We start from the raw sequence: 13,314 nt of genomic DNA, 5'->3' as shown, positions 1-13,314 counted from the left end.
TGTTGGAAAAGCTCAGCAGGTCTGGCAGTATCTGTGAGGAGAGAAAAGAGCTGATGCTTCAAGTCCAGATGACCCTTTGTCAAAGCTTTGACAAAGGGTTATCTGGACTCGAAATGTCAGCTCTTTTCTCCTTACAGATGCTGCCAGACCACCTGCTGAGATTTTCCAGCATTTTCTCTTTTAATTCAGCTCAAGGTGTTTTTCAGGGGAATGTTTAGATCTGAATGGATGTGTATTACTTCTACTTTATAAAAGAAATGTTGATTAGTTTATTAGTATTTCATACCTCTGATTGTAAATTGGGATTGAATATTTCATATCATAAATATGCTTTCCTGCAGCCTTTTCATATTATTGTCGGCTCACTATGTGAAAACCAATGAATGCATTTCATAATGATGGCATGATTAGCAATTAGAATATTATCCATAAGATGCCATAATCGCAAATATCGACTTGCTTTTTTCATAATTATATACTTCATGGGCTTAGACTGTTCCGAGACAATTATTTCTTGAATCCTAGCATGAAGCACAGAAAGAGGTAATTTACCTGTAATGTCTATGCCGATTCTCTAAGAACTGCTCAGCCGACCCCATTCTCCTTTCTTTTATCCCATTCCCCTACCTTTTTTTACTCTTCAGGTAATTATCTAATTCCCTTTTGAAATCCACAACTGAGATGGCCTCCACCACACTCCCAGGCAGTGCATTCCAGATCAAAATCACTTTTTGTTTAAAAAAATTTTTTCCTCATTACCTCTTATTCTTTTGCCAATCACCTTAGTATCATCTGGTTCCCTGACCCTTCAGGCAGTGAAAAAAGTTTCTCCCTATCCACTCTGTCCAGATCCCTCGTGATTTTGAACACATGCATCAAATCTCTCTGCTCTGCTCTGAACAGCACCAGCTTCACCAATCTATTCTCATGGAATTCTCCCACCTAGCTCATGGTTGGGATTTTTCAATCCTGCTGCAGTGAATGGAGATTTGGCTGAGCGTCAAATTCTCAGCTCTTGCTGGCAGCAGTAGCAGGGAGACTGGAGAATCCTGGCCGATGTCTCATTTTTGGAATCATATTTGTAAATCTTTTCTGCACCCTCTCCCACATCTTCACAAAAGTATGGTTGGTGCCCAGAATTGGATACAGTACTCCAGGTCAAACCAGTGGTTCACCATAATTTCCTTGCTTTTGTGCTCTATACCTCTCTGTATAAAGCCCAGGATCTTGTAAGCTTTATTAACCACTTTCTCACCCTGCCCTGCACCTTCAATGGTTTGTGTACATATAGCACAAACTCCCTTTGCTCTTGCATCCCCTTTAGAATTGTGTCCTTTATTTTACATTGCTTTTTCTCATTACTTCACAAATCTTCTGCAAATTTTGAAAACATGTCCTGGACACTATAGTTCAGGTTAAGAAAAAGTAATCCACATACCGATCCCTGAGGAACCAACCATTTACCACTATTATATTTCTTGTCACTGAGTCAACTTTGTATCCATGCTGGCGTTGTCCCTTTTATTCCATGGATTTCAACTTCGCTGAAAGTCTGTTATGTGGCACTTCATCAGATGCCTTTTGGAAGTTCATGTGTACCACATCAACCCTCTGTTACTTCAGCAAAAAACTCATTTGTCAATACATCTGCGGTGGATCCTAATTAATCCAAATTTGTCCAAGTGACTGTTAATTTAGTCCTGAATAATAATTTCCAAAAGCTTTGGATTTTAAGCGATGTTAAGACAGAAAATGCTGGAAAACCCTTGTCTTTGTTGTGGTTGAGGGAAATAAATACATAGGGCTATGGAGACAGAGAGTGGAATCGCAGCAGGCGGGACACGGACCATGCAAAGGTCTGTTGACCTGGGGGTGAACGTGGCCGGAATATCCCACCCATAGCAGGGGAGTGGGACTGACCAGTTTGCTCTAGAGAACCAGTGGGGATTTGACGGGCTGAAAGTCTTCCATCTGTACCAATATGACAGTGAATGTGCAGTGAATCATCTTGAATTCTTTTCACGGCACACTGGTTGGAAACCACTAGTATAAAGAATGACAGATATGAGAAAGCATTGCTAAGATCGCAGATTACCTGTAAGTAACATCATGGGAATTCTCCTAATAATTTAATAATCCTCTGCCATCTCATCCGGAGCAGTTTTTTTTACACATTTTGCTCAAGTTTGTTTTGTACTTCACAGACCATTACTCTTCCAGACAAGTGAGCACATTTCTACTAGTCCAGCTGTAGGGGATATTGTCCCATACAGCACCATTCTTCATTTCCTGTTCACCAGAGCACCACCTGACCTAAAGCCACCACACCAGGTATTTGATGAACTGACTGGTTAAAAACTAATTGATTGCTTTGTTATTTCTTTCTGGGTAATCAACCTAATTGTTGCACTAAACTATATCAATAGTGAAACTTCTGATGATGCATTCAAATTCTATTTCAAATTGTCTTTTCTTTTTCTGTCGAAGCTGTTATTATCATGATGTAATTCATAGTATAAAATGCTTTATTCTTAATTAAGTACATACCCATTTCACTGGAGTTGATCCTGGTTTGATTGTGGGAAGATCATGTTCTTAGCACTAATGTCACTGTTATGAAATTATGGATGCATAATAATGAATGACCATAAAACGTAGGGACAGAAGTAAGCCATTCGACCCATTTTGAGTCTGCTCTGCCAAGCAGACGACTGATCTGATATGATCCTCAACTCCTTTTCTGCCTTATCCCAATAAGCCTTGATTCTTTTGCTGATTAAAAATCTGTCCATCTCAGCCTTGAACATACTTAACCCAGCCCCTATAGCCCTCTGCAGTAAAGAACTCCAAAGATTCACTTACCCTCTGAAACAATTCCTCATCTCTTTTAAATGGTTGTGCCCTTACTGACATTATGCCCTCTGGTCCTGGACTCTCCCACAAGGGGAAACAATCTCTCAAGCCCCCCAATAAGGTCACCTTTCATTCTTCAAAACATGCCTTTTTTTTCTCCTATAATGAGGTGAATTTTTGACACACCATGGTTTGAGCAAGCATCCACTCCGGTCGTGAAGAGACCCTAATTTTTGACTTGGTACCTCAGTTTGTAACTTTCAGCTGCCGTTCTGGCACAGATTCTGGGGTTTTATTTGGCACTGCTGTCTTCAATATATTTTACCAATACAGTATGCTAAACTATTTTTCTCAAGAATAAATCAAGCTCAGTTTGATTTGTGATTATGTAGAAGAACATACTTCAAAGAATAAGGACCTGGCATGGTAGATAATTCATCATTGCCGAATAAGTAAAAGAAAATTATGGAAGGCTGTGAATGATCTTATTCTAAACATCTTTATTTAATATTTTACTCAATTTTTGAATAAATGAACTGATTGAATGTCGATAGCTACTTTAGAAACTGAGACAGAGCATTTTCTCACTGTTGAAAAACATGCCCAATTAATAGGTGTAGCAGCACTAAATGATGAAAGGCTTAGGCCTGAATGCAAGTCTCCTCTCTATTTTCAACTGATTAATCAGGTGTCCAGAGCTGTATGAATATATTTTTTTACCTCTACCTCTTTAATCATTTTTAAAATATTTGTAAAAATGTATTTTCTTTGCTGTAACTTCACTGGGTATTTTATAGTTAGGTAACATCTGTGTGAAATTAATTACAGAGGGCAGAGTGGTCTGTAGCTCGGTATTCTCAGTGGCTTGATGATCATCCATCAGAAAAGGATCGACTACTTCTCCTAAGGTAATAATTCTTCAATTACTGTTAGCGTAAACAGTATGAATGTCTTATTGAAAAATGAATAAATCAGTCACTTACATTATAGAGATAGCCAAGTTTAGATAATGTTAAGGAAGTTAAAAGAACTGATGTGCAGCTTTTTAACCATTCAAACTTGGATTAGCTCAGAAGTGCATCAGATTGCTCAAGTTGGTGGTCAGTTTTCATTTTATGATCATTAGCACATGTTGGAACATAGTTGTAGTGGGCTCTCACAGCTGCCTTGTGACGAGTTTCTGGATGGAAGTCAGGCATTTCACACTTGAAGGCTGGAAAATTGAGGTGAGGGTTATTGTCATGATACTCTTGCGCTCCTCTTGGCAGCTGATTCAAAATCAGCGTCTGGAAATGCTTCCACTCTTACCACAAGGCAAGATCGAAGGAAAAAAATATATTTTTCACAGCTGCAATATAATTTTTAGAACTGCAGATTTACTTAATTTTTTTTGTTGGGAATAGGTTCAAAAAAAAGGTTCTTTACTTCTGAACCCTTTTTCAAGTTTGACCCCATTTCACAATGTTGCCCCTGCAATGTTTTCTTTGACTAAACAACTTCTTTCAGTGTCTGATGACTCAATGCACAACTCTTATCACCCTTTGGACGAGTAAGTTCTGTTCCATTTCCCTTGCCATCTGTAACAGATGGCCTTCCTGTTCTCTCCCTCATATTTGAACTCTGCAGTAGTCAAAAATTTGCTCTTATTCATTTGTTTTGTCAATTATGTTATCATCCTGCACCAAAATTTCCAGGAGTTAGTCATACCTAACGCATCTTATTCCTGTCAAGAAAAGTGGGAAAATCTTGTTTGCCTTTTCACATTTCAACATATCACAACCAAGCTTGCCACAAACCTCAGCACTGATTAACAATAAAAAATGTGACATGGTCTGTGTGGCTCTCACATTTTGATTAGATTTAGTATGCATTTTTAGTGAGGTTTGCATGTTATATTAAGAATCCTAAAATATAATTAAAATTTTTTTTAAAGGAGTGCTCTCGAAGCTTATGTTCAATCAGTACGAGCAAGAGAAGGAAAAGAATTTGCTCCAGTATATCCAATAATGCTGCAACTACTCCAAAAAGCCATGGTCAACGTACAATGAAAGCTTTTCTGAAACAAAAAATGTTTTAGTACTCAGGACTGTCTGTCGGTATTGGTTAGATAACTGTTTAATGTTAATTTAATGGGAGGAGCCTTTTGTGTTTATTACCTTCTAAAATCTAAGTTATAAACTGACTTCATTAATAATGTTGTCCAGGACACTGCTCCTCTGAGTACGGCGTAGAATCTTTTCCATTCCTGTATGGGTTGATAAGGCCTCAATTTATGATCTCATCCAATCATTAATGCAAACTATTTAGGTGTTCTTGTAATTGATGAGTAACTTTTCTGGATGTCTTTCCCTTTGATATCAGCACTCAATTAAATGTTTTACATGATTTTGTATTTGAGCAAACATCCATCTATTAATTTCATCACCGTTGGTCATGTTGACTTTCATTGGTGAAGGCATCGGGGAAAATTAGCAAAACCGGTTTGTTGGTCTGCACAAATATTCACAACGGTTTGATATATCTGCATTGACAGAGTGTTTAATAAACTTAGCTTAAACTGATTAGCAAGTTCCTCTGTAAAGATGTTGCTAGCCAGATAATTTACATTATAGAATGAGCTTTAAAATCAGTAATTGTTTTAACACTAAACAATATTATATAATGCAAGCAAGAGATGCAATTTATAACATTGTATTTTATGTAAACACCTATTAAAGAGTTTTACTGTCAGATTTCTACATATTGTTCTTTCAACAATATTACACCTTACACCAATTAATACAGGAATTTTTGGTAATTTTTTAAATCATTCGGGGCTCAGTAGACAATGCTTGTTTTAACCATTGTGCTTTTAGTTGCATTGGCTGGATGAATTAAAACAAAATCAGCCTCGTGGTGGTGCCCAAGATAGATAAGGCTCTGCGTTTTCAACCGTCAGTACATAGCACAACCTAGTTTTTGAAGTAGGAGAGCTGAAAAGCAAATGAGCTTTGAAAATCATTGCCACGTGTAGGGATATCACTTCCTTCTCCTTGTAATAGGAACTTGTGTGCATTTGTATGAAAAATTCCATTGAACTATTATTCTGATACTAAATTTATGTCCATTGCTACTGATTCATTAAACTGTTTGCTATTTACTCCAAGAAGCCCCACACTTCATTAGTCCAGTTTTTAAACTTCTCAACTATAACCTGACCTCTCTAATGTATTCTGTCAAATTAATGCTAAGACTGTGTATGACAGCCTGACAACCTATCAGTTTAACTAACATTTTTTAAAATGTCATTACTTTAATTCGATACATGTGCAAGAGAGGGTCTCTACACTCTGCTGTCTACATATTCTATTATTGAGTTTGTAGTTACAATCATTCAGCATGGATTGTCTTATCTCAATATTTTGCGCCTGTTGTGGTCTCAACTAGCTAATGTAGATAATCCAATCTTCAACTCTTAACCTCATTTTATTGTGCATTTTGAAACAAAAATTTTTAATGTACATATTCAAAATTATAGAAGTTTACCCTCCTGTAAAAACTATCAACCACAGTCTGAACAGCTTTAAGAAGAAGAACAACCAGACATTTAACTTTACAAATTTATTTAAACTTGAATACAATAAAAATAGTTTGTATTTTTGTGCAAGAGTTCCTGTGGGACAACAGCCTGTATAAAGACATAAATTTACTTGAGTTAAAGCAGTTGCATAAATGTTGATCAGTGACTGTAATATCAACACTGCGTGACATAAATGCCATTCCATGAGAATGTCACATTGCATGAGTCATTTTCATGTGCTCGCTTTTCATAATGTTGCAAGAAACATTAAAGTGCAATAGTTTTTAGCACAATTGTGGCCCAAGTGCTTGTTGTGCCCCAATTTCTGAATACAAGCCTCGAGTTTTATGGCAACTTTAGTTGGCTAAAACACCACAAAGTAAATTTGGGAGTATCCCTGCTACATATACTAAGTCCCCCACCGTTTGCAAATAAAGTTAATTGAATTAAAATTGTGCAATATAGTGAGTGATACAAATCATGATACAACAGCAGTTATACAGAATTTTAAACTTTACCCATTTACAATCTTAAAAATAGACATCTTTATATACCTACTTTTTCCTCCCTTACCTTAGCACCACAGGATTTTTAGTACAAAGTTTTCAAGCCTAAAAGCTATATTTACCTGAAATAACCTTTGACTGAACTTTGGAAGAACAAGTATTATGGCCATTTACAATATGCAATAGTTTTAGGAAAGTCAGAAAGATTAAATGCTTTGATTTACAACACTCAATATCAGCCATTTATATAAAAAGCAAACTATACTTATTTTATTACAATTGTCTAAATATAGATTTATCACACAAAATAAATCTCAAATTAAAACTGAAAGATAGATACACGGAGTCTTTTGCTCACTTGCATCCAGTTTTCTAAAATTCATTCCAAATGGTGAAAGTCGAGGATAAAGTGGGTTTCAATCGCTTCTGGTTACTGCTGCTGCGAACCCTGTGTTTTTAAAATAAAACAAAATCAATATTTGGTAGGTTTAATTATCAAAGTGAAAAACCATTTTTATAATGCAGACTTAAAGCTAACTTAGGAAACAATATGCATTAATAGAGGGGTGAACTTTTACAAATTACTGTTCCAAGTACAAACCACCTTCTACGGGAGCAATTTGAGGGAAATATAAACAAGGTCAGCATATTCACCCCACCCATTAAATTAAAGAAAAAGTCATAGGGGGACCACTTATCAATGCTCAGTATGCATTGCAGTCATATAGGGTCTATCCTAGCAATGCTAATCTGATAAATCTACCCAGCATTGTTTTAGTAACATTGCTAATGGGCTGCTTAAGGTAGAGAATGATTTAAAGAGGCAGACAAAACAGAAGGGAATAAAATAGGGGTTTCAACAGAGCATTATAAAGATTCTGCATAACTTTCCTGCTTTTGTACTCAATATCTCTGTTTATGAAGCCCAAGATCCCATATACTCTGCTAAGCATTCTCTCAGGATGTCTTGCCACTTTCAAACACCTAAACAGGAATTGTCATTTATGGAAAAAATACTGCCTATCATGCAGCATATAGTTTAATAAATATTGGGTACTAGTTGCAGACTGCTGAACATTATAAATCCGTTTACTTAGGTAGGAGCAAGTCTGCTCAGTAACTTGCCAGTTGTGAACCCATATGTTTTATGAAGCAGCATCTGAACTTACTGGTGGTGGCAAATTGACAACCAGTAGTGAGTTGAAAATTATTAGATTTACCAAAACAACATAGTAAGATACAGGGTGTTACTGATAACTGCAGTATTTTACAATGTTTATGCAAACAAAAAATGCAAATCAAGATGAAAGCACAAAGGTTCCCACATATTCAAACAACCTGCTAAATACAGACATTTGTCATTAAATTCTGTTGCCATATGGAACACTTAATTAAAAGCCACAGGCATCTGGGAGCTTTTGAAACTAGAACAAAACAGAGTATCAGACAGAGAAAGATACTGAGTGGATTCCTACAGGGATCAATGCTTGGACTCTATTGTTGTTAAGCAAGAGAAAAAAAAATGACTTGGATACTGAAAGCATACATACTTCTTGACAGCTGCCAACAGCTGTAACTGCTACAGCCTGGGAAACAGGCCACCCTAATCATCTTTGCTGTGGAAGGATAATTAGCCAGGGGTCTTAGTGAAGTTGTAAAATGAAATAGTGAGAGACCCGGGTACATCATCAATGCTCGAGATAAATATGATACCCTTGACTAAAAGCATCTAGGCATGGCTGTATAAACATCTAAACAGCAAGGTACTGGAGGGAGTGTTTGTATGCTGGAATTTAATTAAATGGGATTTTTAAAATTAGTTTTTCCACTTAGTCATGCTGTAATGCATCTTGGAGTTCTAATACCTAACACCGCGCAAGTCAGATGTGACTTTGTGGTCAAAGTTTGCTATGTTACTGAATTAATAATCTCAACAATGCTAGTGTAGAAACCAAGTTCTTCACCACAAGGAAGAGTTAAAAGCAGACACCAAATAGTCACTTAGCCAATTTTGCACATCTTACTGTAGATGGTTCAAGAACAGTTGTTGCAAGGCCTCAGAAGAAAATGAATATTTTTTTTTTTAAAGTTCTACCCTCACCAAGGGTATAGGGAGAAAGAGGAGGAGGATCTTCTGATCCCTTTTGTCAAAACTATTTATTCACACTGAAGATCCAGAGCTTCAACAAAACAATGTATTAAAATTGCCTCTTCATGTTACTCTGTCCTACATTGTAACAGAATCTTAGGGAAACTTTGACAGTGGCAAGATTTTGAGGGACACAGATGACAGTGCCTTGAGCAGACCCTTAAGCCCAAATGCTTAGGTTCTAGAATGTTTAACTCATCAACTCTCAAAAGGAAATGTTATCTGATTAAGTTAGTTAAGATGAATCATCTCCACTAGAAAACAAGGTATTCAAAATTAAACATCAGTCGTGATGAATTAAACAGTTAGCTTAATCACCTTAAACATCTACAAAAATGACTTCAGTGGCAACATTTAGATTTCCAATTTTTTTTATGCTTCAGCACTTGAGTTCACGTAGGATGCTGACCATTAGTTTCGATATACCTTTCCCTACCATTATCTCCAAAAGTTCAAATATTATTGGTTGCCTTTTTGAAATGAAGTAAAACATAAATACTCACAGAGTTGCTCCGTTTCCTTTTCCAGCAGTCTGGATTAAGGCGTTTTTGTTCCTCTGCCAGAGCCTTGGCTTCCAATGTGTAAATTCTCCTCTCTTCGTTTTTCATCATTTTCCACTTGTCACCTAAAATTACACTGATGGCCCTGCAATGCATACATATATAAATGGGCATATCATTCAGTGTGATGATACTGTGCCTTTAAGAAATGTATTTATGTCTTGTTCCTTGTGCAGGATTTTTTTTTAGTCAGTTATATTTATACAGTGCCACTTTGTCTATAACCAGCAGCCCACATGTTGATGTTGAAGAAGCATAATTGAATACAATTGTTTTAATCTGGGCTAATGCAGTGTTGTTATTTTAGTGTTTTCCCTTGGGGGTTTTTCCAAGTTGGGTTTAATTAGGTTGATTGACAGGAAAATCATGTGACTGGGTGGGGTTAGGCTCAGAGAGAGAGACAAGCTCTGTTGCTGCTTGGGATCTTTGAGAAGTATTTGGAGTCTGGGACCTGCCAGAAAATAGGCCTCTTCTTCTGAAGTTCTGCTGTTTGAAGATTGATCTTTCGCTGGAAGCTGCTGTATTGGAGTCAAAAGACAGGTGTCTTTCTAGATTTCTGTCTTGAGGTGTTAGAAGATTGGATGTCCAGGACCAACATAAGCCTATATGTTTTGTGCTAACTGATTCTGAAGAGGGATTTATGTCTGTGGGGATATTGCTCAAATTGGAACTATAGAAATGGCTAGTAGTTAAAAATTATACCTGGTCATGTTCAAGTATTTCAATTGGTAAAAGTTATGTTAATTCTTTTTGTTATATTTTAACCGTGTTGTTAAATAAAGTTTGCTTTAATAGAAGATTCCTAATGGGTCAATAGAATGTCACCTGGAGCAAAACATCTGATGCTCACACTAATGCCAATATCAAAATAAGGTTGGGGTGTAGGTTAACTTCATAATACACGTTAGAAGTTTCTGATCTGGTCCCTAACATTCTGCAAATATCTAATTGATAATATTTGTCTTATATTAAACACAAAATCTGATCATTTTTGTTTCTATTATCACTAAACTATCAATATTCCAGGAAATAATGATATTCTTCATGTAAATAATTCTTTACGCACTGACAGCTTACATTGTGGCACTTAATTTTACTTAGACAAGCAGTGTTTACTGTAACCATCAAAAAGCACTTTTACAATTTTTAGGTTTGGCATTGCTTAAGACCATTATTGTATGTTTAGAGTACTAACTCAAGTGTTAAAACAATGATTTCTAACCTGAGGAACACATTTTAAAAATCCATCAATTGCTAGCCTTTCAACTCATTTTGCTGGGTTATATTTAAACCTGTTCTAATACTTTTGTTAAATTAATACTGCACTACTCCACAGCACTGCAACTTCAGCTGGGACAGGACAAATCTCACCCTGCAGTAATTTATGCCCGAATATCCAATCACTTTTGGTCTATGACTGCTATTAATACCAATAAGTCAGTGCACCCTGAAAGCTCACCATGAACCATACCAACAGAAAATATTTGGGCAAGTCCAGCTGTTCAAATGGCTGTTACAATTATTCTCCCATCACTTGTTGGAAAAAGCAATCTTGCTTCCAACTGCTGATGTAATGAAAATGCAACAGGTTCCCCACATCATATCAGTAGATTACCCAGACTGATGAATATATCATTGTAAAATCTAACTGCCAAACAACTGCCCCCTCTCCAGCCATGGTTTACTTTCCAAAATTATTTGTCTTCAAATTAAAATACTGTGGATGCTGGCAATCTAAAATAAAAACAGAAAATGTTGGATAAACCCAGCAGATCTGGCAACATCTGTAGAGAGAGAAAAACAGAGTCCATGTCTCAAGTCCAATATGACTTCTTCAGAAATCTTCTTTAATGTGCCATCTCCCAAATCCATGTCCACCTTTCTCACAACTCTATTTCAATCTCTCTGATCAAGTTCGTATTTCTGCCAAAACACACTCAGCCCCAAGCAAATTCATAAGTGGTTTTGTGGCTCTGACGTACAATCCCTCATCCTGTCTGGAGCCTTTGAAAAGGGACAGCATGGTGGCACAATGGTTAGCACTGCTGCCTCACAGCGCCAGGGACCCGACTTCAATTCCCAGCCTCGGGTGACTACCGATGTGGAGTTTGCATGTTCTCCCCGTGTCTGCATGGGTCACCTCCGGTTTCCTCCCACAGTCTAAAGATGTGCAGGTTAGATAGATTGGCCATGCTAAATTGCCCCTTAGCATCAGGGAGATTAGTGGGGTGTATGCATGGGGTTGTGGGGATATGGCCTGGGTCGGATTGTTGTCGGTGCAGGCTCAATGGGCCAAATGGCCTCCCTCTGCACTGCAGGGATTCTATGACAAAGGCTGCATACGTCCACCTCCGTGGCAATGCCTCCCTCCACCAAATGGACTGTCAAACTATCAACTGTGCCTGTGTCAGCTCCAGATTCAACTATCCCAAAGCTAAAATTTCAGCACCCGCATATCTGAGCTGACTAAAATTCAGGCAGTTTTGTCATGGTTTAATACTGTAATATGTACCGAGTAAAAAGTAGCACCTCATTGAAAGGTTCAAATAGTATCAAAGCAAATCTCGAGAAATCTACACCACAAATTGAATTACAGACTAAAAATGAATCTCTTATAAAAAGGCATAACATTCTTTACAACATAACTTCATTTCACTCTGGGTCAAACGTATTTGAATTGTGTGTGTGCGTGTGGGGGGGGGGGGGGGGGGGGAGAAGAGAGATCAATATAGTCCTGTACCCCAACACTAATAAAATGATTAATAACTAACAATTACCATGAATTTGTTTGAGTGGCACTCAATTACTGATTACCAGGAAATAGACTGGTGGTATATAGAATTGGATTTGCTAATCTATCAGAATGTACTAATACTTATTACGCAAGTCATCTTCAAAGAACCCAAGCACTACAGCAAGATAAAGTAACTGATAGAAGCTTGTATCCCTGAATGCAAAACAAAAACAATGTATTTCATTAAAAATAGATAACCAAAGAAAAAAAAAAGGCTATTCTGTGAATCTAAACTGCAGAAATCAATCATTTCAACTCAACCTTCATTCTTATTGCTCAAGTTATCTGAACCCTCAACACCAACATTCTAATTTCTCAGGTATCTATTATTTGCTGATGACAAATGGACGATATTATTTCAAGCCACTAACCAACAGTTACAATACTAGAATTGTTTAATAATTCAACAGTGCAAGCAAAGAAAAAGCCCAATAAGTTAAATACTACAGCAGTAGCTTGTGAAAATGGTTCGCTGATGACCTCTGGTGGTGTGGCAAGAATTGTGCCAGAAGTTCCATATAAATGGTTCAAAAGCTGGACATATCTGGTGTGATTTGTTTAAGCAAGTTAGAAGCTCAAGGGCCTAATGTCAGAATGACTGAGTTTATTATATCAAGATAGATGACCTATTTAGGTTTGTAGTTCTTCTTGTAGAAATTTATGGATTTTCCACATATAGGAGTACAGGACAGCTTGACGCTTTCGGGAGGAATCACATGCTGAGCCTGATACAGACAGATGATGTGGCATATGGTCTCATACTTCGATGACATATAAAAAGGATGCACCATTTTGATCCAAAACCGTTCTTAAACATTATCCACCTCACCTCCAAACCCACCCCCCACCGACAAATAACTGTTTACAACTGGCAGGGAAAGCTTGATTGAATT

General features: G+C 37.1%; 2 protein-coding genes across 21 annotated transcripts in view; one reads left to right on the top strand and one right to left on the bottom strand.

The window, feature by feature from the left end:
* The window catches only part of cog5 (component of oligomeric golgi complex 5), a 99,914-nt gene extending 93,294 nt beyond the window's left edge, over nucleotides 1–6,620 (top strand). Inside the window, exons 20-22 of the mRNA XM_078235486.1 lie at nucleotides 2,205–2,331; nucleotides 3,682–3,761; nucleotides 4,787–6,620. Of these exons, the coding sequence (XP_078091612.1) occupies nucleotides 2,205–2,331; nucleotides 3,682–3,761; nucleotides 4,787–4,901 (322 nt within the window). The 3' untranslated portion in view covers nucleotides 4,902–6,620. The remainder of the gene's footprint in view (nucleotides 1–2,204; nucleotides 2,332–3,681; nucleotides 3,762–4,786) is intronic.
* hbp1 (HMG-box transcription factor 1) overlaps nucleotides 3,344–13,314 on the bottom strand; it is a 54,190-nt gene continuing 44,219 nt past the window's right edge. For 13 of the 20 annotated variants that reach the window (XM_078235494.1, XM_078235487.1, XM_078235492.1 and 10 more), the window contains 2 exons: nucleotides 9,571–9,712; nucleotides 6,439–7,366 (listed from right to left, as the gene is read on the bottom strand). In XM_078235494.1, coding sequence (XP_078091620.1) covers nucleotides 7,349–7,366; nucleotides 9,571–9,712 — 160 coding nt within the window. In that variant the 3' untranslated portion in view covers nucleotides 6,439–7,348. Of the gene's footprint in view, nucleotides 4,067–6,438; nucleotides 7,367–9,570; nucleotides 9,713–13,314 lie in introns of those variants that run through there. The other 7 variants (XR_013500171.1, XR_013500172.1, XR_013500175.1 and 4 more) reach the window with 3 other exon arrangements.

This window comes from Mustelus asterias, chromosome 19 (genome assembly GCF_964213995.1).
Source record: "Mustelus asterias chromosome 19, sMusAst1.hap1.1, whole genome shotgun sequence".
Lineage (NCBI taxonomy): Eukaryota > Metazoa > Chordata > Chondrichthyes > Carcharhiniformes > Triakidae > Mustelus > Mustelus asterias.
The sequence above is the reverse complement of the archived record's forward strand: the minus strand, read 5'-3'. Positions and strand labels throughout refer to the sequence as shown.